Source organism: Channa argus, chromosome 3, assembly GCF_033026475.1.
Source record: "Channa argus isolate prfri chromosome 3, Channa argus male v1.0, whole genome shotgun sequence".
NCBI lineage: Eukaryota > Metazoa > Chordata > Actinopteri > Anabantiformes > Channidae > Channa > Channa argus.
In genome coordinates, this window is record NC_090199.1 from 4,605,768 (window position 1) to 4,630,278 (window position 24,511).

A 24,511-nucleotide genomic window follows, 5' to 3' on the forward strand; every position below is an offset into this window, starting at 1 on the left:
ATGCACTGAGCAATGTGTGATATTGCACAAAAACAAAACAAATGCTCTTTTTACTTTTTAACACTGCAGACGGTCACAGAAGGAATAAAGTTACTGTCATGATGGATCACAGAGCCAATCACTTTACAAGTTCATGGAAAGACTGAAAAGACTTTTTGGATTTTATGTTTTTTTTTTCGGGGGGGGGGGGTTGTTTGTTTTTTTTATGTTTATGTTTTCAACACTTAGTCAAGCATTAATTAGGTGAGAAAAAAATAGGTTGTTTCTTCTTTGGTCTTCTGTGGTCAAGTTTTCACATATTTACAGAGAAAAGCAGAAATGCAGAAACTCAGATGCTGTTAGTGATAATGAAACATCGTTGTGACAAACACAAGTAGATTTGCAGGACTTTGTTAGAAGATATGATTATTAAAAGTCACTTTAATGACTTTGGTATGGATTAGATGATCTATATTATTTATGTATGTAATATAATTTAAGAATAAGCTATTTGAAATACTTCCCCTGAAGTGTACAGCAAAATAAACTACTACTAATAATATTAATAATAATAATAATAATAATATTAGTATAATAATAATAATATCCATATCCACACAACATTAGTCACGTAAGACGACATTTGACTGATCCTTTAAAGCAGATAGAGCCGAGAGCTCCCAGAGTGACGAGACCTCAATCTGTAAAAGTGACACTTCACCATTAGAGGGCAATGAAACAACATTTCAAAAGTTAATGTGCTTAATTTAATTCATATTCTGTGTTTGAAGCCATTTGTAACCTGATTTCCCTGAGTACATATACATGAGAACAGACTGAACACGAGCTGCTGTAACCAACAAGTGAGGTGATGGAGGTTTCTACTCTCAGCTTCCTGTTGAAATATTAAATAGATTTTAATTTTTAGTAACTCTGTCTGTTGAACAGTTGCGAGTTTGTGGCACAAGTTGATCGCGCTGAAAAAGTAGAATAGTGCAGAGGTTTGGTTTTTGTCATATTTAAATGGAGTCGTCCTTCACACCTCTCAGGTGTGACACCATCTCCATGGTTACCTGCCCTGATTTTTCCAGTCTCACCTGGAAAAGGCTCCCACCTGTGGGAAGCCACGGATTCATAAAATGGGCCAATTGATAGTTTTTAAAACTCAGACTCGTACAGGCCACTTTGTGTTAGTTTCAGTTTGATTGAAATGTGGTCGGACTTTGATGTAGAGACGAGCAGACATCTCTCCATGGTGATGATGTCTCCTTTCTGCCTCTCTGCTCTTACAAAAAGGTGCTTGTTTTTAAGCATCTGATCCAACAAATCTACACACACACACATCATAAAATCATTAAGCATATTCACCGTTCAATGAATGTAAAAGAGTCTAAAGGTGATGAATCTGTGGGTAAATGTATCAATTCCCTCATTAAAGACATGTTGCAGTGGGCTATAATCCAAATAAATGAGCCCTTCAAAATTATTTTTTGGTTTAGTTGCTTATGAACTTCACAATCTATGATATGTCCATCACATCACGTGACAGAGTCAACATAAACACAGGGTTATGACAGCAGCTGTGTGACAGATCAGATTTAAAACCAGTTTTCACCAAGAAGTTGTTACTGCATCCACAGTAGGATTGAGTACTGTGGACGAGGACACTTGGTGGCTGGAAAGATGAACTGCAGCTTGGATTTAATGAGCCTTTCTCTGCATTAAACACACTGCTTTCCTGAAGGAAGGCCACCAAAAACCATGACCCTTCAATGGCTACATCTGTAGGTGTGTGTGTCAGGGCCATTATTTCAGTCTCTACGCAGGTTTACGTGTATCGACTGAGAAGTACAATTTCACCTTAAGACACCGTGGATCGATGTATGAGGGATTGAATACAGTACATAACCACTTGCTCGAATGCAGCTTATTGTTGCAGCTATTTAAATAACTGGCTACAGACTTAAAAAGAATAATTATATTAGACTGGACATATAATACTGGCAAAATTACAACTCAGTCCCCTTTTAAAATATTAGCAATACAACTACTCAACCGGAAAAGGAAAATTAAATGATACTTAATAATCCCCCAAATATAATAAATTAATAAAATCCGCTTCCACACGAAATATAACTCACGTGCAAATGTTCACTGCTACCTAGCTTAGCTTAGCTGTTACTAAGGCAGAGAAATGGCCACGAGCACAAACTCTAAACGTTACACTAAGGAGCAGACAAGTGGAAAAAAGACTTAATTTGTTCAAAGTATATAATAATAACATAACCCTCATAACCAAGCTTATCAAAAATGCCTTAACATCCACGAATCACTCTTCACTAGTCTTACACTGCGTTCCGTGTCATGTCCCCGCCCCTTTTATCTCACTTCCGCACCTGCTGCCAATCACAACAGGTATTTCTGATGGACAAGAGAATGAGCGATACAATGAACAGATCTTAAACCAATGGCGAAATTGGTTGTTTTACTCAATTCTTTTTACGACCAAAATCAGGGTTTTTTAAAAACGGATTATAGACTATACAGACTTAGTAACTATCTACATTCAAAGGTGGTTGAACTTGAATCATTTGCTTTCAATTTTTTGCACAAAGGTTTCAAATCAACTGTTGTTAGAGTTTAAGTTATTTAAATCCTTCATACTCTCCACCAGGTCAATATAACCATTAATTTTCATTTTTATTAATACATTTTAATAATATAATAATATATCAATACCGTTATCTCTTGTTTCTAATCCTAACATAAGTGGTTTTCCTGCCTGAACTAGCCACATAGAAATTGGTGCAAGCTCAAAAGTACAACTGGAAGAGAAAACGTGTTGTACAAATGCAGCAAAATGTAATGATCAAGTTAATCAACATTGTGAGATGTAATTTCCAGCTTTTCTAGCTCACAATTATTTGTTAAAACCTCACCATCTGCACTGCCTGTCCCATTATGCAGCCCACATACTTTAGGATTTGACACTTCTGGTAGAAAGTGAAATTATAAAACACATTCAATTTAAACACAGGGTAGAATTTCATGGTGGGTTGATCAGGTTTTGTTGATGGTGCTGTACAGTGCAGCTGGATTCTCTTCAGTGTCCTGACTTTGAAATCTGAAGGGGGAAAGTAATAAAAAGTAATGTAGCATGAAATTATATTACAGCTTTTCCACCACTTTACTAAAAGAAGTTAAAAAAAAATGAATCCTCAGTCCAGTTACAGCATGTTATCTCACTGTTACCCTTCTTTCCTGAGCTAATGAAGGTGAACATATGAAAACCTGGGCAGGCTTTCAGCTGGAATTATTATTTCCACTGTTTAAACAATGTTTAAATATGGTTACTGTAGAAACACACTACTACACTGGTTTGCCATCATTTGTTTTAGACAGATTCCTCATTTGAAAGTCCATGTGTATGTATGAATGGGAAAAAGTTCTTGTGTGAAAAATAATTCACAGTGTGGTTCACAAGAGTTTTGACAATGTGACTTTAGTTTTGACCAATGCAACTTCCCAACTGAACACACACAAAACAATAATTCCCAACAATGATATATAACTGTGAGGGACATGTACAAGCTATTAAGTGATGTTACTGTGTGAGAGGCTGCTCACCTTGGAGCTGTACTGTCCCTGATAAATCTGAGAGGAGAGTACTCAGTCACTTCCTGTTCCTGCCTGGAGGGCTGAGCTGCTCTGATGTTGGAGTAAACAGCATCTGCCTGTTTCTCAGAGAAGTGGACACTGGCGTACTGAAGGTTGTCCTGCTCCTCTGTCTGTCCCTGATCAGGTAGACACTGCAAACACCAAAGTACTTCAGCAACAGACTGTAAGTGCCTCTGCTGAACTGAACTGAAACCAACATGTTGAGGAGAGTTAAAAAAAAAACCTGTTCCCCTTTGTCTGTTCTCTCTTCGGGCTCCGATGATTCTTTGGAAACTCTCCTTTTCCTGATTAAAACAATCAAATAGTGAAAATCTGACATGCAGTGATTAAATAAACCACAATTTAGTGAAACAGAGCTTCTCACCTAATCCATACGTAGACACAGAGCAGTATGAGAAGAGGCAGGAGAACAGCAGCGGTTACTCCAGCTGTTGATATCCCTGATCATAAGAAAACATGGAGCAGTGTTTTATTAATGACGTCCAGCCCTGTGGTGCATGTCTGTGTAATACAGCCACGATCGATTCTCTGCTGAGTGCAGTTGGAAAGTCGTGTTGTGGGCCATGGTGACAGTTACTGATTTACCTCTCACAAAGTTATGGCAGTATTTGAGGATGATCGGATAAGACATGATGTACTTAATTGTCCCTGAGAGGACATGTGACTTATGACACAGGTAGTTTGCAAAACTGCATTCAATCCTTGCACAAGGCAAAAAGATGCTGTTGGTCAAAATAGCAAAAGTGTTTTGTATGTCTAAGTCTTCTATGTACAAGAGTCTGAGAGAAAAATGAAAATGTTATTAAGTTTACAGTATATCACTGTTTCTGCTCAAACACTCTGTTTTTAGTCACTTGATAAATGATGTTTTAATGCCAACTGTTTTCATCTGACACAGGACTTAAACAACAAGACGCTGGAGAAATATGAAGGTTTGTTAAACTTTATTAATGCAAAATCTTACCTGGCTGACCGATAAAATGTAAGTCAGACGTCTGACGTCCTAATGTGTTCTGGGCTTCACAGTAATAATTCCCACTGTGTTCAGGTCTGAAGTCTGTGATGGTGAAGATCTGTCCTGAAGCTTTTGGTGAGTCTTCATTCTCCTTGTACCAGGTATAATTAGCTGCTGGGTTAGCATCACTGCTACAGGTCAGATTCACTGAACTACCCTCCACTATCTCAGCAGAGGGACTCACTGACACAGAGGGAAGCTTTGGAGGATCTGGAACATAAAATAAAAACATTTTAATAATGTTACAGAACCCTGCACAATATGAGTCACCATTAAGACAAAACAAACAGGAATGATGTAGATTTTAATACATTATTTTCATTGAAATGAATTAAAAATGTGTGTATGGGCCCAAAGTTTAGAGTTGGTTTTGTTAATGACAAACACAGAGCTATAAAGCAGATGTGATCAACAAATGAGAAAGATAAAAATATTGGGAAACTGTATGAATCTCTTGACCAAGGAATGACTCCACCCACTGCTGCTAAAGGATACAACCAGCTCCACTAATGATGTTGCTAATATCCAGGACACATTTTCCGATTAAACATCATATTTTACAGTTTACAGTCAGACTTTGCAGTGAAAACTGGAAATGAGAGACATATAAAATCTCATGGGAAAAAAATCTGATTTTCATTTCAACTCCCTACAATAAATCATCAGGACACACACACACACACACACACACACACACACGCACACACACACACACACACACACACACACACACACACACACACACACACACACACACACACACGTTTAGAAACAGCAGGTGTTGGTGTGTTAGTAGAAGAGTGTTGAGGAAACTCACACACTGAAGGAGACGGAAACGTCTCTTGTCCTTTTACAGCACAGGAGAAACTGTCTGTAACATGAACACTGACGGAAATATTAGAAGAAGTTTGTCCTTCAATTTTCTGTCCCTTGTTGTACCAGATGTATGTAGGTAGATCACAGCTGCTGTTACACTGCATCTCCACCATGTTAGAACCTGGATATGATGCTGCTTTGATCACCTGCACACTGAGAGCTGAATGTGCACAAAGAACAAAAATGATTTCATTCATACACGAAGGAAAATATTTCAGACACATGAACCTTTTGGAAAACAAATGTTACCTGTAACAGACAATTTGACTCCAGGTTGACCAGTAAATTTCCCATCTGATTGGTTTGTTTCAAATCTGAACTTGTACACAGCTGAGTCGTTCTGTCTCAGGTCTGCGATTCTCAGAGTACAGACTTTGTCATCACAGAGAAACTTCACACGACCTGTGTAATGTGAGTCTGTTGTCAGATTCTCAGGGTTATTATCAGGTCCTTTAGTAAACCATATTCTCTTTAAAACTCTGATATATTTATCAGGTGGGTATTTGTAGGTGCAGTTTATGTCCACTGTTGATCCGTTTATAGCACAGATGTCAGTAGAAGTGTAATTCACTCCCCAGCCATCCTGACCATGTATCACTGTAACACAGAACAGAAACAACTGAATTAACCTCAGTTAAATATCTGTCAAGAAAAATGATCAGATCTGATAACAGATAATTCTGCATCACTCTACAACAGCTGAACTAGAACATTTGATTTGGTTCTACAGTGTTTTTTAAGTTTTGTAGTTTCAGCTGTGCTTCATTCTTCCTGTGTGTCTCTGTGGTAAAAAGGATCAGTACAAAGCCTGAAACGTGAATCTTCCTTTTAGAAGTTTACTGCTGTTTCACATGTTAAGAATCATGATTCATGGTGTTTTAGTAAGAATTTAACACACAGTGTTTGATCTGTTGAACTGTGTGAACTACACATGATGCATAGGAAGATGTGACCATGATCTTTATAATAATGTGTGTGTGAGCACTGAGGAGTCATCAGACACTGTTGCTTTTCCTGTTTATCTTCCTGTTTGTTCACTCTGTGGTCGAGTTGCTGCTGAGTTAAGTGTGAAAATATCCACAGCAGCTGTGTTTAACTCTCCTGAGAAGACAAATGTCCACTACTCAAACAGTAATAAAAATACACAAGCTCTCAGTGTCCCACTTCTTCTTAGCTAACCTCTTTCTCTGTATACACTCCTGAACTTCTTTGTTCCACCACCAAGTCTCCTTGTCCACTTTCCTCTTTCCAGATGACACAAAGAGTACCCTCCTACCTGTCTCCCTGATCACATTAGCTGTAGTGGTCCAGTCATCTGGAAGCACCTCCAAACCACCCAGAGTCTGTCTCAGCTCCTCCCTGAAAACTAAACGACATTCTTCCTTTTTCAACTTCCACCACTTCGTTCTCTGCTCTGCCTTTGTCCTCTTCATCTTCCTCACCACCAGAGTCATTTTACACACCACCATCCTGTGTTTTCTGGCTACACTCTCCACTACCAATGCTTTACAGTCACTGATCTCTTTCAGATTACAACGTCTACACAAGATCTAGTCCACCTGAGTGCTTCTACCTCCGCTCTTATACGTTACCCTATGTTCCTGCCTCTTGTGGAAGAAACTGTTCACTACAGCCATTTACATCGTCTTTGCAAAGTCTACCGCCATCTGTCCTTCTGTGTTCCTGTCCTGAAGACCAAACCTGCCCATCACATTCTCATCACCTCTGCTCCCTTCACCTACATGTCCATTGAAATCTGCACCAATCACCACTCTCTCACCTCTGGTGATGCTCTGCATCACTTCATCTAACTTAATCTAACTAACTTTCTCCTCTTCTAACTCACATCCTACCTGTTGGTCATAACCACTAACAACATTGAACATCATCAACCTGTCTGATACTGTTTTCACCTCTAGAACATTCCTCACCAAATCCTCTTTTAGTATAACTCCTACTCCATTTCTCTTCCTATCTGACCCATGGTAGAACAACTTGAACCCTGCTCATAAGCTTCTAGCCTTGCTACCTTTCCACCTGGTCTCATGGACACACAGTATGTCCACCTCCCTTCTCTGCATCATGTCATCTCTTCCTACAAATACGCCTTCCTCCTTTTCTTCATTGAACAACAGTAGCCCAATTTCCTCCAATAGCCTGTAGGTCAACAGCACTGGTGGTGTTCGTTGTTAACCCAGTATGGACGTCATGATTCACATGTTTAATTTGGCATGTGTTTTACGTGTTGCCTTTCCTGAAACAACCCTCTGCATTTATCCAGACTTGGGTCTGACACAAGAAGACACTGGCTTGTGCCCCCTTGTGGCTGCATTAAATATACTAGAGAACTCACTTGTACTTAGCAGTAAACCCCTACTGGTAGATTTAGCCCAAAAAAAGCTCAGTGTCCAGACAGTCCACTGTGGTGCTCAAATGTCCAGGGCCAGATTTGAATCCCAGTGCAGCCCTGTAACTCTCCATATCAGTTTACTTTAAATGGTAAATGGAATTGTTTTATACTGATAACTACAGTATGAGGGCAGCAAGGTGGTGGAGCTGTTAGTGCTGCCACCTTACAGCTAGAAGGTCCCTGGTTTGAATCATCCTTCTGTCTGCAGCCTGTCGGTGTGGAGTTTGCATGTTGTCCCTGTGCTTGTGTAGGTTTTCTCTAGTTTCCTCCCACAGTCCAAAGACAGACATGTTAGATTAATTGGTGACTCTAAATTGCCCATAGTGGTGAACATGAGGGTGAATGGTTGTCTGTCTGTGTAAGTCTCTCTGTGGCACTAAGATACTGGGGACCTGACCAGAGTGGACCCTGCCTCTCGCCCGATGACAGCTAGGATAGACTTCAGCCCCCCAGAGACCCTGAACAGGATAAGTGGCTACAGTAAAATACTTTTCTTCGGGTTGTCATTCAGTTCCCTGAGAACGATCGTAATAAATGTCCCAAGAAGAAAACTGTCCAGTCATTACCAACGACAACCAAATGTCACAAACAATGTGAACTTGAGATTTGCACAGTATTTTATTCCCATTTCCATCTGTGTTTGAGGACATCCACACAACTCTTGTTGAATTTCCTCACATTCCTCTATTATAAAGCAGCAGATGTAGATGTACAGCACCTGACACAGAGAGAAGGGAGACGACAAATCCATTCACTGCTGCTGTTAAACTCATAGCTGCTCCTCTCATGTGTCTGTGTGACAATAAAACATGTTAGCAGACAAATACAGAAACAGGAAATACATCAGTCTCAGACAGAGAAGGACTCTGTCTCTAAAATGTCTTTCCTCTGTCAGTGAACAGAAGATAAAAATCAGGCTGTTGACACACATCACACTTCCTTCTTCACGTTATTTAGCATGAAGAGCAAACACTAAACTTTAAGCCTTTACATATAAGTATAGAATTTATTGAGACGGGTTGATGTTCATGTCATTGTTTAATTTCTGACACTTTAACTGGACTCTGTAACATTAATGTTCTCTCTACTGCAGATAATCTTTTAAAATCATCCTAAAGCTGAAGAGGCAGCATTGACCGGCCTGGGATCCGCAACTGGAGAGACAGCATCTGACGAGCCAGAGGAAGTGTCAGCAGCCCAAGTGGTAACGTCAGCCGGCCTGGAGTCAGAAGCTGAAGAGGCAGTGTCGATAAGTCTGGGGTCAGCAGCTGAAGAGGCAGTGTCTGACGAGCCAGAGGAAGTGTGTCCCAGTTTCCCCCCAGTCCTGAAATTGGCCAGGACCCCCAACATTCTGGGCACCCCAGGCAATTCGATCAGCCATAATTGGAATAGATAATCTTTTCCAGCTGGGCAGCAGTCTCCCTGCGTAGGTCTGGGTCTGTAGACTGTTGGAATGTCTCCACTAGGTTGGTAATGAGACGTTGGATGATCGGGTTTTGTTTGTCCCTGGCCATAAGCTGCTCACAACTCCACTGATGTAGTGTCTACGCAACTTCGGGAGCAGAGGATGAGGCAGGAACCGGCTGGGCAGGTGGGGGACTGTGGGCCGAAGGGAGACTACGAACTGGGGATCTGCAACGGAGGGGGGGAAAGGGCTGAGGTTTGGTCTGAAGTCTGGAGTTTTCTTTACGGCAGGGTCCAACTCCCGGAGGACAAAAGGCTAAGCGGGTGCCCTCAAGACTATTTAAGAGGCCAGGCTGATCAATAGCTTCAGGCCCGCAGCCAAGGGAGCGTTCAAAACTTCCAAGGCGTCCACGCTAACAAATTAAATGCACGCCTCCCGGTTCCTAATTCTGGCCAGATCGTTCTGTCACACTTTCTATTGTGTGTTGTTTTAATTTTTGCAGGACCCGAAAAGGAGGAGACGGCAAGGGAAGGGGTTTATAATTAAAGTTTATTTACACAAAAGGAAACAACAGAAAATCACTCCGTGAGGAGGACGGGAAAACTCACAACATAAACTAAGTAAAACAGACCAAGAACTTAAACAGCTGGGGAGAGAGGATTAACTAAATTATAACCACACTGGGAAGGCAAGGGAACTAAGAAACTAGAGAGAATAACACAGAAAACCTAAACAACAAAACTACGCAGAAATCAAAGGAAAACCAAACCTCAGACCAAAACTCAAGGAACAGGTGGGCACGAGAGGGCAAAGTCCAAAGGGGTAATCCACAGGTGTAAAGAGGAAGCAGGAGAAGACAAAGTCCAAAGATGCAGTTCAGAAGGACGGATCTCTAGGGAAGCAGGGGAGACGATCTGATCAGTGAGCAGTGGGGAAAGCTGGGTATAAATAAACTGGGGAACAGGTGAAACCAATTAGAACAAAACGAGGAAGGTAAAGATACTAAACAGACTCAAAGGAAGAGACACGGGAGGAGCAACAAAATAAAAGCCCAAAACAGGAAATCAATTTAAACAAAACTAGTCCAAAACCAGGGACTGTGACACACATGTTGATTTGGCAGTTTTTATGCCGGATGCCCTTCCTGACGCAACCCTCCCCAATTTCTACCGGGCTTGGACTGGCACTGCACAGCTGGGGAGGGGAATGGGTTGTTAGGGGTTCAGTATCTTAGCCAGGGACACTTTGACATATAGCCAGGGCGGGGGATCAAACCACTGACCCTGTGGTCCGTGGACAACTGCCTTTACCAACTGAGCTACAGCCACCATTTGTTATATTTATAAAATGAAAGGAAGCTGCGGGTTATGAGAAGTGATGACGTGTAAATAATCTCTTTGTTTCTTCTGCTTCTTCAGTCCCTCAGTGGTCAAGCTGCTAAATGGTTGTTTGTTGAGAAATGCAGAACACTGTGAGATACTAAACATCATCATTTAACAAACAGAACAAGTAGATTGGTAGGACTTCGATTGGACACAAAATGGTGATTTGATGTAGATTTTAAAATGACTTTGGCCGATTTAGTTGATAAACTGCAGCAAATCAGATATTTGAAAACTCCATCTGGCAAAATGCACAAACACACACACAACAGTTATTAATGGTAAAAGACATAATTTGTCCTGTATTTCATGTGAACAGACGCTCTAAAGCAGACAGAGTGATGACTGTGCAACACTGAAGCTTCACAACTAGAGGACAGTAAAGCAACAGTTTAGTATCCACCACTGAATGTACTTTTGGTACTTTACATACAGGTATTTTACAAAAGAAGCTGATGTATTATTAAATAGCTTCATCATCGACTTATATTTAGTACATCGTACTGTTGAATATTTAGCTGTATATTATCAGACATTGGATGCATGTTTGCAATGTTGCAAATATGATATTAAAAAGTTACTGAGCATTATTTTATCTTTATACTTTTAGCACAAAGAACAGACAAACTGTTAACACAGTGCTGATAACTGCCCACAACTAACAAGTGCATATGGTTCTCTACAAAGCTCACACCTCATTCTCTGCTGGCTTATGGTGGTGATAAGGCTGCAGTCACATGAAGCATCAGAGACAGGATTGGTCAGAGTGAGGGTCAGAATAAGGTAAATGAAACACACCAACAGGAAAATGTACAGTGTTCTATCACAAATGTGTGAGAATGAATAAATAACCATATTTAAAACACTGCACTTTTGGCTGCTTCCTGTGTAAATCTTACAATTTACAGTATAAATGGAGATGTACAGTACCTGGAACAGCTAGAAGGAGGACGACACATCCATTTGCTGATGCTTCTCATATTTTCTCTATGACTTTAGAGACTTAACATACTAGTGCAGCAACCAGTGTGTGTTCATTAAATGAGCTAAACACAGACTTTCATCTAAAATGTAGAAGTCCAGTTGGTAAAGATAAAGCCAACTTCCTTCCTCTTTACACACATACATACATGATGAATAAGATGTGTAGGTGTCATAAATATAACTTCTTCAGTAAAGAGGGTGTGATAATGAAGTCATGTGGCCTGTTAGTATCAAACCCATTATATTAAAATATCCCACTAACAAAAGAGACAATTACAAAGAATTGAGAGAAACTGAGACTTTTGAATTGTGAGTAGAATTCAGTGTCTCAAAAACCAAACCAGCTACAAAACCATCAAACATTTAAAGACTGATGCAAGAAATGTGAAATCTAACAAATTGAACAAAGATAAAATAATACTGTGTCATTAACACCATGAAGCTAAAAGCAAATGTGAATATAGTTTTTTCAGCTGATCAGCCATAACATTATAACCACTAAAAGGTGACGTGAAGAACATCAATTATCTCGTTACAATGGCACCTGGAGGTGAGTTGGATAAATTAGGCAGCAAGTGAACACTGGGCAAGAATCTGATGCAGATTTATGTTTCATTACTTGTTACTCCTCACTTTATTCAAAATGTATATTAGTACTTCAGTTATTACTCATTACATTACTTTGTTGAAGGAAACAGTGGAAATGGGCAACATTAGCTTCAGTAGTTCTCTGGTGCTTGTTGTAGCTGCCGTCAATGATTAAAATGCAGTTTTAGCTGTTTGAAGAGCTACATCACCCGTTGCAGCCACAGAGGGCTCATCTTTCTTGAGGTGTATCTGCACGAGCTTTACATTGTTGTGCTGTGTTAATAAGTGTAATAAGAGGTTTGAGGTCATGTACTCGCAGGTGAAAGTTTGACTACCTGCACACAATTGACATGTTACAATGACGTTCTCATCAACGTACATTTGATACAAATCAAAGTAATGGGAACATTTCCAGCTGTTTTTTTTTTTGTTTTATTTATAACTTTTTTCACTACTCTTCACTGGGAAAGGTCATGTTATTACAGAAACGCTCAACAATAAAAAGTAATAATACAATAAATCAGAGACACTGCTTCCAGGTCCGGGCGCCGCAGCCATACTCGATTTCCACCTATCCCTGCCCTGCCCACTACTGATTACCTGGATCAGGTGTGTTCAGTCAATTTACAGCTGGAACAACATTAGGAATGAAAATGCATAAAGGAGAGAGCAACATAAATTATTATAATGAGGAAGAATTCATTCACAAAAAGCTGTTTGTACTTGACTCACAATACAAACAACTGTGCTGAAACATAAAGAAATAAGAGGAAAAGGATTTGGTGAAGACATTGTATATTCAGGAAGGGAATAATAGACTGGTGATGGGAGCAGAATACAAAATACCCAGAGCACTCAGTTCAAATATAGTTCAGTTTCATTCATTCTCCACTGTTCAAGTCCGGATTAACTCACTTTTCCTCTGTCACCAGTAGATAGAAGATATAAATAAGGATGTTTAAATTCATCAGACTTCTTCACTAAATCATGTTGGACCAGGAAGTCCACTCAGCTACAGTGTGGATGCTCCATTTTTAACACACGCTAACCACTGAAATCAGGGGGACGATGAAAAGAAATGTGCAAATCTAAATAAAGCAAAAGGTTAATCTGTCACTGGCTGCAGTCTGATGATGTTTATCAGCCAAAGGTCTGAATATCAATCATCTATATATGAAGTATGTAGTTATTTACGATTTATAAAATCGTCCCAAAGTTTTTTGGAATTGGGGTTGAACAAATATCATAGTTTTAATAAAAATATTAAATTTCTAAATGCTGATGTATCGTTAAGACTTAACCACCTGTCAGCAGTTAAAATCAGCTCAACATTTACCATCAGTGACCTTTGACCCTTATTTTATTAATCACTGTACATGTTTTGCCATAATTAACACAAAGTATTTTTTTAAAAATGCACTGTTTTCTTAGTGGATTACTTTTAATTTAGTATTTTAAATATCATGTAAATAATCTGCTTAGTAATTGTACTTGACACTTCTACCAGCTTTGCACACAGTCTTATCACAGTGCTCAGAGTGGACATGCGGACCCTTGTCCTCCATGACAGTAATAGGACCACCGGTGGTAATGTCAGGTCAACAAGCACAAGACTTCACAGTTCTCCCACAGAACAAAATCAAACTTTTCTAATCAATCTGTCAAGTGGGTTCATAGAATCAACGTAACACAATAACCTGATTCAGGATTAAAAACATCCTGCATTACTCATTTAATCTTGGATTTGTTAAGCCACGTTCAAAGAATAGGATCCAGGTCTCCTTGCTTTCCTTTGTGAAGTGTCTGTGCTGCAGATATGGACCTTAGGACTGAAGTGTCCTTAAAATCAGGACTAGTCTGACTGATGGGGAGATGAGACTATGTGGATGTTATTCATGAAAGCTGCACATCAATGTTATAATTTTAACATGTTTTGCTGAGTTTGTATTGAATGAAGGACAAAGATCTCACTGTATCTGATTGAACCATTTTTTTCTACATTTATGACCTGATATCGATAACAAAACACATTCATAAACTGGTTTCTGATAAACACATTACAATGTACACAGGATAAACAGTCTAGATTATGGATGGATGGAAGTTGTCTCACCTCTGTCAGCTCCACATGTTCATTCTGTTCAGTTTTTAACTTCAAAGTTTTCTTCTTCCTGGATTGAATCCAGAAGTGACAACAACAAAGTACAAAGTTTAACAAAACAGAATTATTGGTTGAAAATTAAAAGATGTCTTGATGAAATAGAAATAAAAGCACAGTAATAAAACAGGTGGATTTCTATTATTTTACCTCATCCACAGACTCACAATAAGCAGAGGAATCAACATCAGGACCACAAGAGTCAACCTGATGATGTTCATCATTATTACTGATTTATCTGTAAATACAAAGTAGAACCATTTAGAAGATGTTGAAGGAGAAGTGGGTGAAGGTTTTGGGCTCCCCCACCGTTCAAACAGAGGGGTTTCAGAGTACAATAAATGTGAGTATTTCTCTGTTAACTGGCCTGTACAAATCATGTTAACCACACAGTTACCTTAGTTTAATGTTTTCATGATTTATGAGCATCTACCAAACCAAGACAGAGCAAAAAGTATCATATTTGTTATAATATTACTTTCAGAATTTCATCACTGCCCTAAAAGCAGTGCAGCCGAGCAGGATAAGAGAAGGAGCTTCTATCAACTACTGGTAACAATGTTTAGTGACTGCAACAGTAACGTTAGTGTGTGTGGATGTGAACAGTGTTACAGAGGTTTCCCTGTGTTTATACACTGTAGGGTTTGACAGGGCACAGAGTGCTCATTCAGCACACTGATGATGTACAGGGGTCTTGAAGGACAGAAAGGAAGATATTTCATCCAGTGCCCCTCATGACTCTGTTTTGAGGGGAAACTCAAATGTGAAGTGGGACTGGGCCACAAATGACACTTTAATGTGAACTATTTTCATGTGACACTGAGGATTTAAACAGCAAGACTCCTCTCACCCCACAATTGTCACCACTGTATGTCATTAACTTTGTGTGTTCTCTCCTGTAGTTGTCTTTGTCCTTCTTTGTCCCTTACTGCAGGTGTCCCCGGCTTTGAAGCTGTGTGTCTTCCAGCGTGCAGCTACTGGTCCTACCAATCTGCCTGATGTTTTTTTGTTGCTTTTTGTTGCTCTGTTGTTTTCTCTCTTCACTTTCCACTCACCCCAACCGGTCGAGGCAGGTGGTCGTCCACCCTGAGCCTGGTTCTGCTGGAGGTTTCTTCTGTTAAAGGGAGTTTTTCCTCTCCACTGTTGCCTAAGGCTTACTCCAGGGGGAATTGTTGGGTTCTCTCTATACATCTTTATAATCTTGACTTTATTCTGTAAAGTGCCCTGAGATGACTTTGTTGTGAATTGGCGCTATATAAATAAAGTTGAATTGATTTGAATTGAATTGGAGAAGGATGAAGGTTTGTTAAACTTTATTAATGCAAAATCTTACCTGGCTGACCGATAAAATATAAGACAGACATCTGACGTCCCATTGTGTTCTGGGCTTCACAGTAATAATTCCCACTGTGTTCAGGTCTGATGTCAGTGATGGTGAAGATCTGTCCTGAAACTTTTGCTGAGTCTTCATTCTCCTTGTACCAGGTGTAATTAGCTGCTGGGTCAAATCCAGATCCATGAACAGATTTGAAAGTGGGATAAAAGGGGAAAAGTGAACAAAAACAAACTAACTCAGAAAAGTGTCAACTCATAAATAAAAGACGAGTTAATGAGGAAGAGTTTGGATGATGATGAGCAGCACATTTTTAGTGATTTAGACATTTATTTTTTAATTCTAAAGACAAAATGGTTTGATAAATTTCTACAATGTGAGCTGTTTTTTACAGTAAAGTTTGCAGCAAAGACTGTAAATAAGAATAAATAATGTAACATGTCTAATTTGGGGCAGCTGCAGCTCAGTTGGTAAAAGCAATTGTCCACGAACCACAGGGTTAGTGGTTTGATCCCCGGTCCCGGCTTCCTACAAATGCACCTTCTTCCTTTTCTTCTTCAACCAACAGCAGCCAAAATTCCACCAAAACCCTATAGGTCAACAGCACTGGTGGTGGTCGTTGTTAACCCAGTATGCACGTCATGATTCACATGTTTAATTTGGCATGTGTTTTACGTGTTGCCTTTCCTGAAACAACCCTCTGCATTTATCCAGACTTGGGTCTGACACAAGAAGACACTGGCTTGTGCCCCCTTGTGGTTGCATTAAATATACTAAAGAACTCACTTGTACTTAGCAGTAAACCCCTACTGGTAGATTTAGCCCAAAAAAAGCTCAGTGTCCAGACAGTCCACTGTGGTGCTCAAATGTCCAGGGCCAGATTTGAATCCCAGTGCAGCCCTGTAACTCTCCATATCAGTTTACTTTAAATGGTACTTGGAATTGTTTTATACTGATAACTACAGTATGAGGGCAGCAAGGTGGTGGAGCTGTTAGTGCTGCCACCTTACAGCTAGAAGGTCCCTGGTTTGAATCATCCTTCTGTCTGCAGCCTGTCGGTGTGGAGTTTGCATGTTGTCCCTGTGCTTGTGTAGGTTTTCTCTAGTTTCCTCCCACAGTCCAAAGACAGACATGTTAGATTAACTGGTGACTCTAAATTGCCCATAGTGGTGAACATGATGGTGAATGGTTGTCTGTCTGTGTAAGTCTCTCTGTGGCACTAAGATACTGGGGACCTGACCAGAGTGGACCCTGCCTCTCGCCCGATGACAGCTAGGATAGACTTCAGCCCCCCAGAGACCCTGAACAGGATAAGTGGCTACAGTAAAATACTTTTCTTCGGGTTGTCATTCAGTTCCCTGAGAACGATCGTAATAAATGTCCCAAGAAGAAAACTGTCCAGTTATTACCAACGACAACCAAATGTCACAAACAATGTGAACTTGAGATTTGCACAGTATTTTATTCCCATTTCCATCTGTGTTTGAGGACATTCACACAACTCTTGTTGAATTTCCTCACATTCCTCTATTATAAAGCAGCAGATGTAGATGTACAGCACCTGACACAGAGAGAAGGGAGACGACAAATCCATTCACTGCTGCTGTTAAACTCATAGCTGCTCCTCTCATGTGTCTGTGTGACAATAAAACATGTTAGCAGACAAATACAGAAACAGGAAATACAATCAGTCTCAGACAGAGAAGGACTCTGTCTTTAAAATGTCTTTCCTCTGTCACCAGTGAACAGAAGATAGAAATCAGGCTGTTGACACACATCACACTTCCTTCTTCACGTTATTTAGCATGACGAGCAAAAAAGCAGGAAACTAAACTTTAGGCTTTTACATATAAGTATAGAATTTATAACACAGAGTGAGACGGGTTGATTTTCATGTCGTTGTGTAATTTCTGACACTTTAACTGGACTCTGTAACATTAATTTTCCCTATACTGCAGATAATCTTTTAAAATAATTCTAAAATAACTCATGATCAAATGAAATGAAATTTCCTATGCATATGCTGCAAATTGTGAAAAATGACTGAAATGGCTCTAATGTGCATCTTGTATGAATTTAAGATTAAAGCATTTAAAGAGAAAAGTGTCTTCTTTCTGTTTGGACACAGTTTGGTGTCTGAAAAACAAAGTACTTTTTTTTTAGTGGTGATCTTATCAGGACAAATGTCACAATAACAATGATGCATCATTTGACACTTCAATGTCTTTTACACCACTGCGATGATCAGTATTGATGTGGGCTGACAGTCACATGATGCACTAAGCAGTGTTTTTTGTTGTTGTTGTTTTTATCTTTAAAAAAGATAGAAAATAAAAGTTAATTTACTCTATAATTGCAGAGGACGACTGTCGTGGTGCAACACAGAGCCCATAAAGAGCCACGAGACCAATCAGGGAACTTATAACATGTGAATCCTGAAGCAGCTTCACTAAGCAAAAGGTTCCATTCATTCCTTCAGCCATTAGTCTTTATTTGAACTCTATATAATTAAATGAACAACTATTATGAACAAAATGGAGACGGCTGAAGCCAAAGCCTATTTCTGACCCTTCCTCTTTGTCATCTCCTATGCATGATGTCATATCCTTCTTATATCCCAAATAAAGAAGTCAGTTAATAAAGATATGTAGCAGTTTTTCAAAAAGTGATAATTTGTTATATTTTTAACATGTAATGAAGCTGCTGGTTATGAGAAGTGATGACAGATAAATAATCTTTTGGTTTCTTCTGCTTCTTCAGTCATTTTATGGTCAAGTTGCTAAATGGTTGCTTGTTGAAAAATGCAGAACTGACAGAAATGTCTTTGGCCCATTTAAGTGGTTTAGTTGATAAACTGCAGCAAATGAGATATTTGAAAACTCCTTCTGGCAAAATGCATAAATACACAAACACACACACACGAGTTATTAGTGGTAAAAGCCATAATTTGCCCTGTATTTTACAAAAGAAGCTGATGTATTATTAAATAGCTTCATCATCGACTTATATTTGGGGGCAGCTATATCTCAGTTGGTAAAGGCAGTTGCTTACGGACCACAGGGTGAGTGGTTCAATCCCCGGCCCTGGCTATATGTCAAAGTGTCCCTGGCTAAGATACTGAACCCCTAACAACCCATTCCCCTCCCTAGCTGTGCTGTGCCAGTCCAAGCCCGGTAGAAATTGGGGAGGGTTGCATCAGGAAGGGCATCCGGCGTAAAAACTACCAGATCAACATGCGGACAATGATCCGCTGTGGCGACCCTGAACTCACGGGATAAGCCAAAAGGACAGCTAGTATCATCGACTTATATTTAGTACATCGTACTGTTGACTTAATATTTAGCTGTATATTATCAGACATTTGATGCATATTTGCCATGTTGCAAATATGACATTAAAAAGTTACTGAGCATTATTTTATACTTTTAGCACAAAGAACAGATAAACTGTTAGCACAGTGCTGATAACTGCCCACAACTAACAAGTGCATATGGTTCTCTACAAAGCTCACACCTCATTCTCCAACAGGAAAATGTACAGTGTTCTACTCCCGAGTCTTGGGATTGATGCTAAACCAGACTTTCCCCCTTCTTCCACAAATGTTAGGCTGCTAAATAGAACCAGACGACACCAGCAGGTTCACACTTCATCACTTCACTAAACAAATCACAAATCTTAATGTGTGAGAATAAATAACCATATTTAAAACACTGCACTTTTGGCTGCTTCCTGTGTAAATCTTACAATTTACAGTATAAATGGAGATGTACAGTACCTGGAACAGCTAGAAGGAGGACGACACATCCATTTGCTGATGCTTCTCATGTTTTTTATCTATGACTTTAGAGACTTAACATACTAGTGCAGCAACCAGTGTGTGTTCATTAAATGAGCTAAAGACTTTCATCTAAAATGTAGAAGTCCAGTTGGTAAAGATAAAGCCAACTTCCTTCCTCTTTACATACATGACATACATAGTTACATACATATGAACATGACAAACAAGATGGCTTTAAAAGTCATAATTTTTATAAACCAATCCTCATGTTCCTTTAAAGCACAGGAGATGTGGTCTCCAGGATTAAACTGGCCTTTATAAGATGCAGTTTCCATCTTGTTGATTTTCTGTCCATTGTTAAACCAAACAAATGTAAGACGACCAGTTGGACTCGTACTGCTGAGACACTTCAGCTCAGCCTCGGTGTAAAACTGGTGGACTGTTGATCTGATCACCTGCACGTGCAGAGCTGGATGTACAGTAATGGAGGAGGAAGAACCCAAAGTTTAATCACTTTCCAGAAAAAGTAAAAAATGCTACAGGTAACTTGAAGGAAATTAATACAACATCAACAGTGTCTGTGGACAAGATGAAACTGGAAACATTTTATAGTAACTAATACATTTTTTCAGCTATAAACCAGTAAATTAAACTACAAGTAATCTTTGTTAATACCTGCGACAGTCAGAGTTGTTCCAGATAAACTGCTCCTATGTTCAAAGCTCTGTGTTATGAATTTGAAGTGATACTGGGCTGAATCTGTCTCTCTTAGGTCAGTGATTCTCAGAGTGGAGCGTCCTGTCTCTGTCTCAAAGACCTGAACATGACCTGAATACTGGGAGACTTTACTAAGATCCTCAGGCTGTGAGGGATTCTGCCACTGAGGAATTACTGACTCAGTGACTCATTCATTAAACCAGAACATGTTTTAAACTGTTGCACTCTGCAGGTGAAGGAATGGTGTCGAGGTTGATTCTCTGATCTCAGGTCAAGAGCTTTTTTTCCCGATGGAAAAATGTATTTATTCTGGATTTATTCATTTTTTCTGGATGGGTCTTTGTAGGTGCAGTTTATGTCCACTGTTGATCCTTGTATGGCACAGATGTGAGGAGCAGTGTAAGTCACTTTCCAACCATTCTGACCTTGTATCACTGAAACACAGAACAACAGAAGCATCACAATAACCCCAGTTAACAAGCACAGAGAAAAGGGAAAACTAATCATCTCTTATATTTTAACAGCATTGCTAAATTTAACAGGACTTTTTTCCCCATTTTGTTATGTTACAGCCTTATTAAAAAATGGATTAAATTTATTATTTCCCTCTAAATTCTACAAACAACACCCTATAATGACAACGTGAAAGAAGTTTGCTTGAAATCTTTGCAAATTTATTAAAACTAAGAAATCACATGTACATTTCTTTATTCACAGGCTTTGGTATGACACTCAAAATTGAGCTGTGGTACTTCCTGTTTCCACTGATCATCCTTGAGATGTTTCTACAACTTGAGTCCACTTGTGGGAAATTCAGTAGATCTGACATGATCTGGAAAAGCATACACTTGTCTATATAAGGTCCCACAGTTGTCAGAGCACAAACCAAGCAATGATGTCCAAGGAACTGTTTGTAGACCTCTTAGACAGGATGGTATCACAGCTCTGGGGAAGGGTACAGAAAAATGTCTGCAGCATTAAAGCTCCCAATGAGCACAGTGGCCTCCATCATCTGTAAATAGAAGTTTGGAACCAGCAGGACTTTTCCTAGAGCGAACAGTCGGCCAAACTGAGTGGTTGAGAGACAAGGGCCTTAGTCAGGGAGATGTGCAAGAACCTGATGGCCTCTCTGAAAGAGCTTGAACATCTGAGAGATCTGAATATGGCTGTGCACCAACGCTGAGGGCTGTTCATTGACTGTGACCTGATGGAGCATGAGAGGTACTGCAATAAAGAATGTGAGAAACTGCCCAAAAATTGGTTTCAAGCTTGTATCATCATACTCACAAATACTTTAGGCTGTAATTGGTGCTGAAGGTGCTTGAACAAACTATTAAGCAAAGATGTGAATACTTACATGTGGTTTATTCAAAAAAAACATTTTTTTAAATTAGCAAAGATTTTAAACAAACTTCTTTCTCATTGTCATTATAGGGATTCGTTTGTAGAATTTTGAGGATAATAATGAATTTAATATATTTTGGAACATAATAAAATGTGAAACAAGTTAAGTGCTGGGAATACTTTCTGCATGCACTGTATAAATGATAGGTGTCACACAGTTTGTTCATTTTACAGTGTTAGTTCAAGTTGAGCATATAAAAATATAAAGACACTGTAGAAACCAGGCAGAGTCCTAACACCCAAGACCAATTGTCACAAATATAATACACAGATTAAATTAATAGTAAAAGCAGCTTGAAGAAAAAACTCCCAATTATTCAGGTTTAGGCTTCATATTTTGTGCCTCAAGCTATTTGGAATGAAGTGACCCCCAAAATTGAACTGGACCACTTAAAGATCAGTAAAGAACATTTTCCAATTTGATTGTCTTTCACAATTGGTCATTTAAATCTAGATTCTGTGTATATAAAAATACTGTCATGTGATTATGCTAGTTAAATTACACACTGTACATGCTGTAAATGTTTACGTCCAGTTTCAAGTGTATAGGGGGCTTTGTCTACCAGATGCTATCAGTCTGTTTTTTTAACAACATATAAAGCTATTACTTATGTATAGTTTTTTCCAATCAGGTGACTCCCACCTCTGGTTTATCATGCATCATCTGATCATCACAAACATGTCACAGCAGATGATCTTTACTATCAAGAGTTAACTAACATCACACTAAGATCAGAAAAACAGACTACAACACGGCTGGTGTGATTTAATACTGTGTTAATGATAAAAAAAATGATTAAAGTCATAGCTGCTCTGCTGATGTGTCTGTGTGACTAAAGACAACAGAACAAGTTATAGACAGGAAGTTCATCAGTCACATCAAGAGACAACTCTACTCACATTACATTAATAAACTGTAAATATGTCTTTCCTCTGGCACTAGTTAGTAGAAGATAGAGATCAGGATGTCAGATTTCTTTTTTCTTCACATTATTCATTTGCTTGACTAGAAAAAAAAAGGTAAATATTATGACACAAAAATAGCATTTATAGCTCAAATTAAAAAACAACAACAACAACAACAACAACTAAAACGTTTGTTTATGCAAATACTGCAAAACAGGAAAAAATACAGTAAGTGATAAAACATCTCTGCAAATCTACTTTTTGGGTTTAGAAACAGTTCAGTGTCTGGATAAAAGTGAGTTACCAGCTTTATCAGGGCAGATGAGAAAGTTTGCATCATTTAACACTTGAAAGCCAAGTTAATACACTGAAACGTGAGAAGAAAAATGAATGCAGCATAGTTAGTTACTCATTTTAATTTTCCTTTTTATGCTGCCTTTGGAATCACATGCTGTAGGTGAGCTGCCCTCACTGGGGTGTTTTCACCTCTGTCTCTTGCTCATGTTCCCAAGTCCAACTGGAAATGCAGAGAACTGAAAATCCTCTTAGTGTGAATCAACACGTACCAAACATGTTCTAATCAAAAGCCGAACCAAACACGAAAGTGTGGAACAAGCTTCACTACTAGAAGACAGCAAAACTACATTTGACCATAAATAAGTGAATCTACTTTTGGTCCTTTTAATATTTTATAACTGAAACAATTTTCATTAACTCTTTGTGGTTAGCTCTGCTGCTAACAGTGTAGAAACAAACAGTAATGCTACTAACCGGAAAGAACTTGAAGATGTTTTTCCTTCTTCATAGCAGGTTGTACAAAACAGCCGCCATGAGCTTCTCTTCTACGTTCACTCAAAGTCAAAACGAAAAAGTAACAAACATGCTAATGTACTACAGGACTCGCCTTCCGGTCATCCTTCTTCCCGCACCCTGCCACGTGACTGGTCAAGGCCGCTTGAATGCTATGGTTTGGTGATTCTGAGCGCGAGCGCAAAGATCCAAGAGCAGAAATTCTCCGCGCGTGAAGGAAGGTTTGAGGTGGAGCACAGGAAATGTGCGAGCACACGGACAGTTTAGAGCGCGATGAAGAGCGTCCTGAGATAACGGGTAACAAAATCCTAAAACCATTTGGAAAAAAAGCTCTTGATCTAAGATCAGAGAATCAACCCCAACACCGCACCTTCACCTGCTGTAGCAGACAACCGTCCAACCACAGGAGGTCACGAAGATTAAAACCATGTCCATTGGCTCCAGAAGCTGCTCTCTGCACCTCGTGCCAAAACCTGAAGCTGCCAATTAGAGCCTCGGGTTCACAGCGTCACTCCCAAACAGGAAGTAGACAGAACTGACAGAATGAACTAAATACATTATACATATATTGTAAATAATTGCCACAAATGACAATCATATGACTAGTAAAAGTAAACTATGTCTGCATGCATTTTCTTTACAGACATTTTTAAATTATGTTTTAACATGTTTAAGTGTCCTTTTGTGTCCGATTGTAGCTTTTACTTCTTAAGCAAAGAAGAACACAGAGAGTAGAGCAGGCGCAGTGTAAAAACTGAAATAGAAAGACAGTCACCAACTCAGTAGGACAGCTTCAAAAACCAAAACATGTCAGATTTCAGTTACAAGGCAGGGACAACTGTTCCCAGGAGACAAAACAGCACTGAGTGATGATAAGAGCATTTATAAATGCTGGACTAATTTTTCAATTCAATTCAACTTTATTTATATAGCGCCAATTTACAACAAAGTCATCTCAAGGCACTTTACAGAATAAAGTCCAGACTACACAAGTATGTAGAAGTAACCCAACAAATCCCCCTTGAGCAAGCCCTAGGCAACAGTGGAGAGGAAAAACTCCCTTTAATGGGAGAAACCTCCAGCAGAAC

General features: G+C 39.3%; 1 protein-coding gene across 2 annotated transcripts; it reads right to left on the minus strand.

Annotated features, from left to right (window-relative positions):
• Nucleotides 1-1,067: 1,067 nt before the first annotated feature.
• Nucleotides 1,068-19,699, minus strand: LOC137124647 (carcinoembryonic antigen-related cell adhesion molecule 6-like). 2 transcript variants are annotated; one of them, XM_067499761.1, is made up of 13 exons: nucleotides 19,584-19,699; nucleotides 17,370-17,443; nucleotides 15,809-15,970; nucleotides 14,626-14,713; nucleotides 14,431-14,488; nucleotides 8,677-10,255; nucleotides 5,798-6,145; nucleotides 5,490-5,708; nucleotides 4,622-4,882; nucleotides 4,022-4,097; nucleotides 3,881-3,941; nucleotides 3,607-3,788; nucleotides 1,068-3,103 (listed from the first exon to the last, which is right to left on the minus strand). In XM_067499761.1, exons 6-13 carry the CDS (start codon nucleotides 8,744-8,746, stop codon nucleotides 3,040-3,042), a joined length of 1,281 nt encoding a protein of 426 aa, XP_067355862.1. In that variant the 5' UTR covers nucleotides 8,747-10,255; nucleotides 14,431-14,488; nucleotides 14,626-14,713; nucleotides 15,809-15,970; nucleotides 17,370-17,443; nucleotides 19,584-19,699; the 3' UTR covers nucleotides 1,068-3,039. The 2 variants fall into 2 exon arrangements, with proteins under 2 accessions (XP_067355862.1, XP_067355863.1); XM_067499762.1 differs by having other exon boundaries at nucleotides 15,809-17,443.
• Between the last annotated feature and the right edge of the window lie 4,812 nt (nucleotides 19,700-24,511).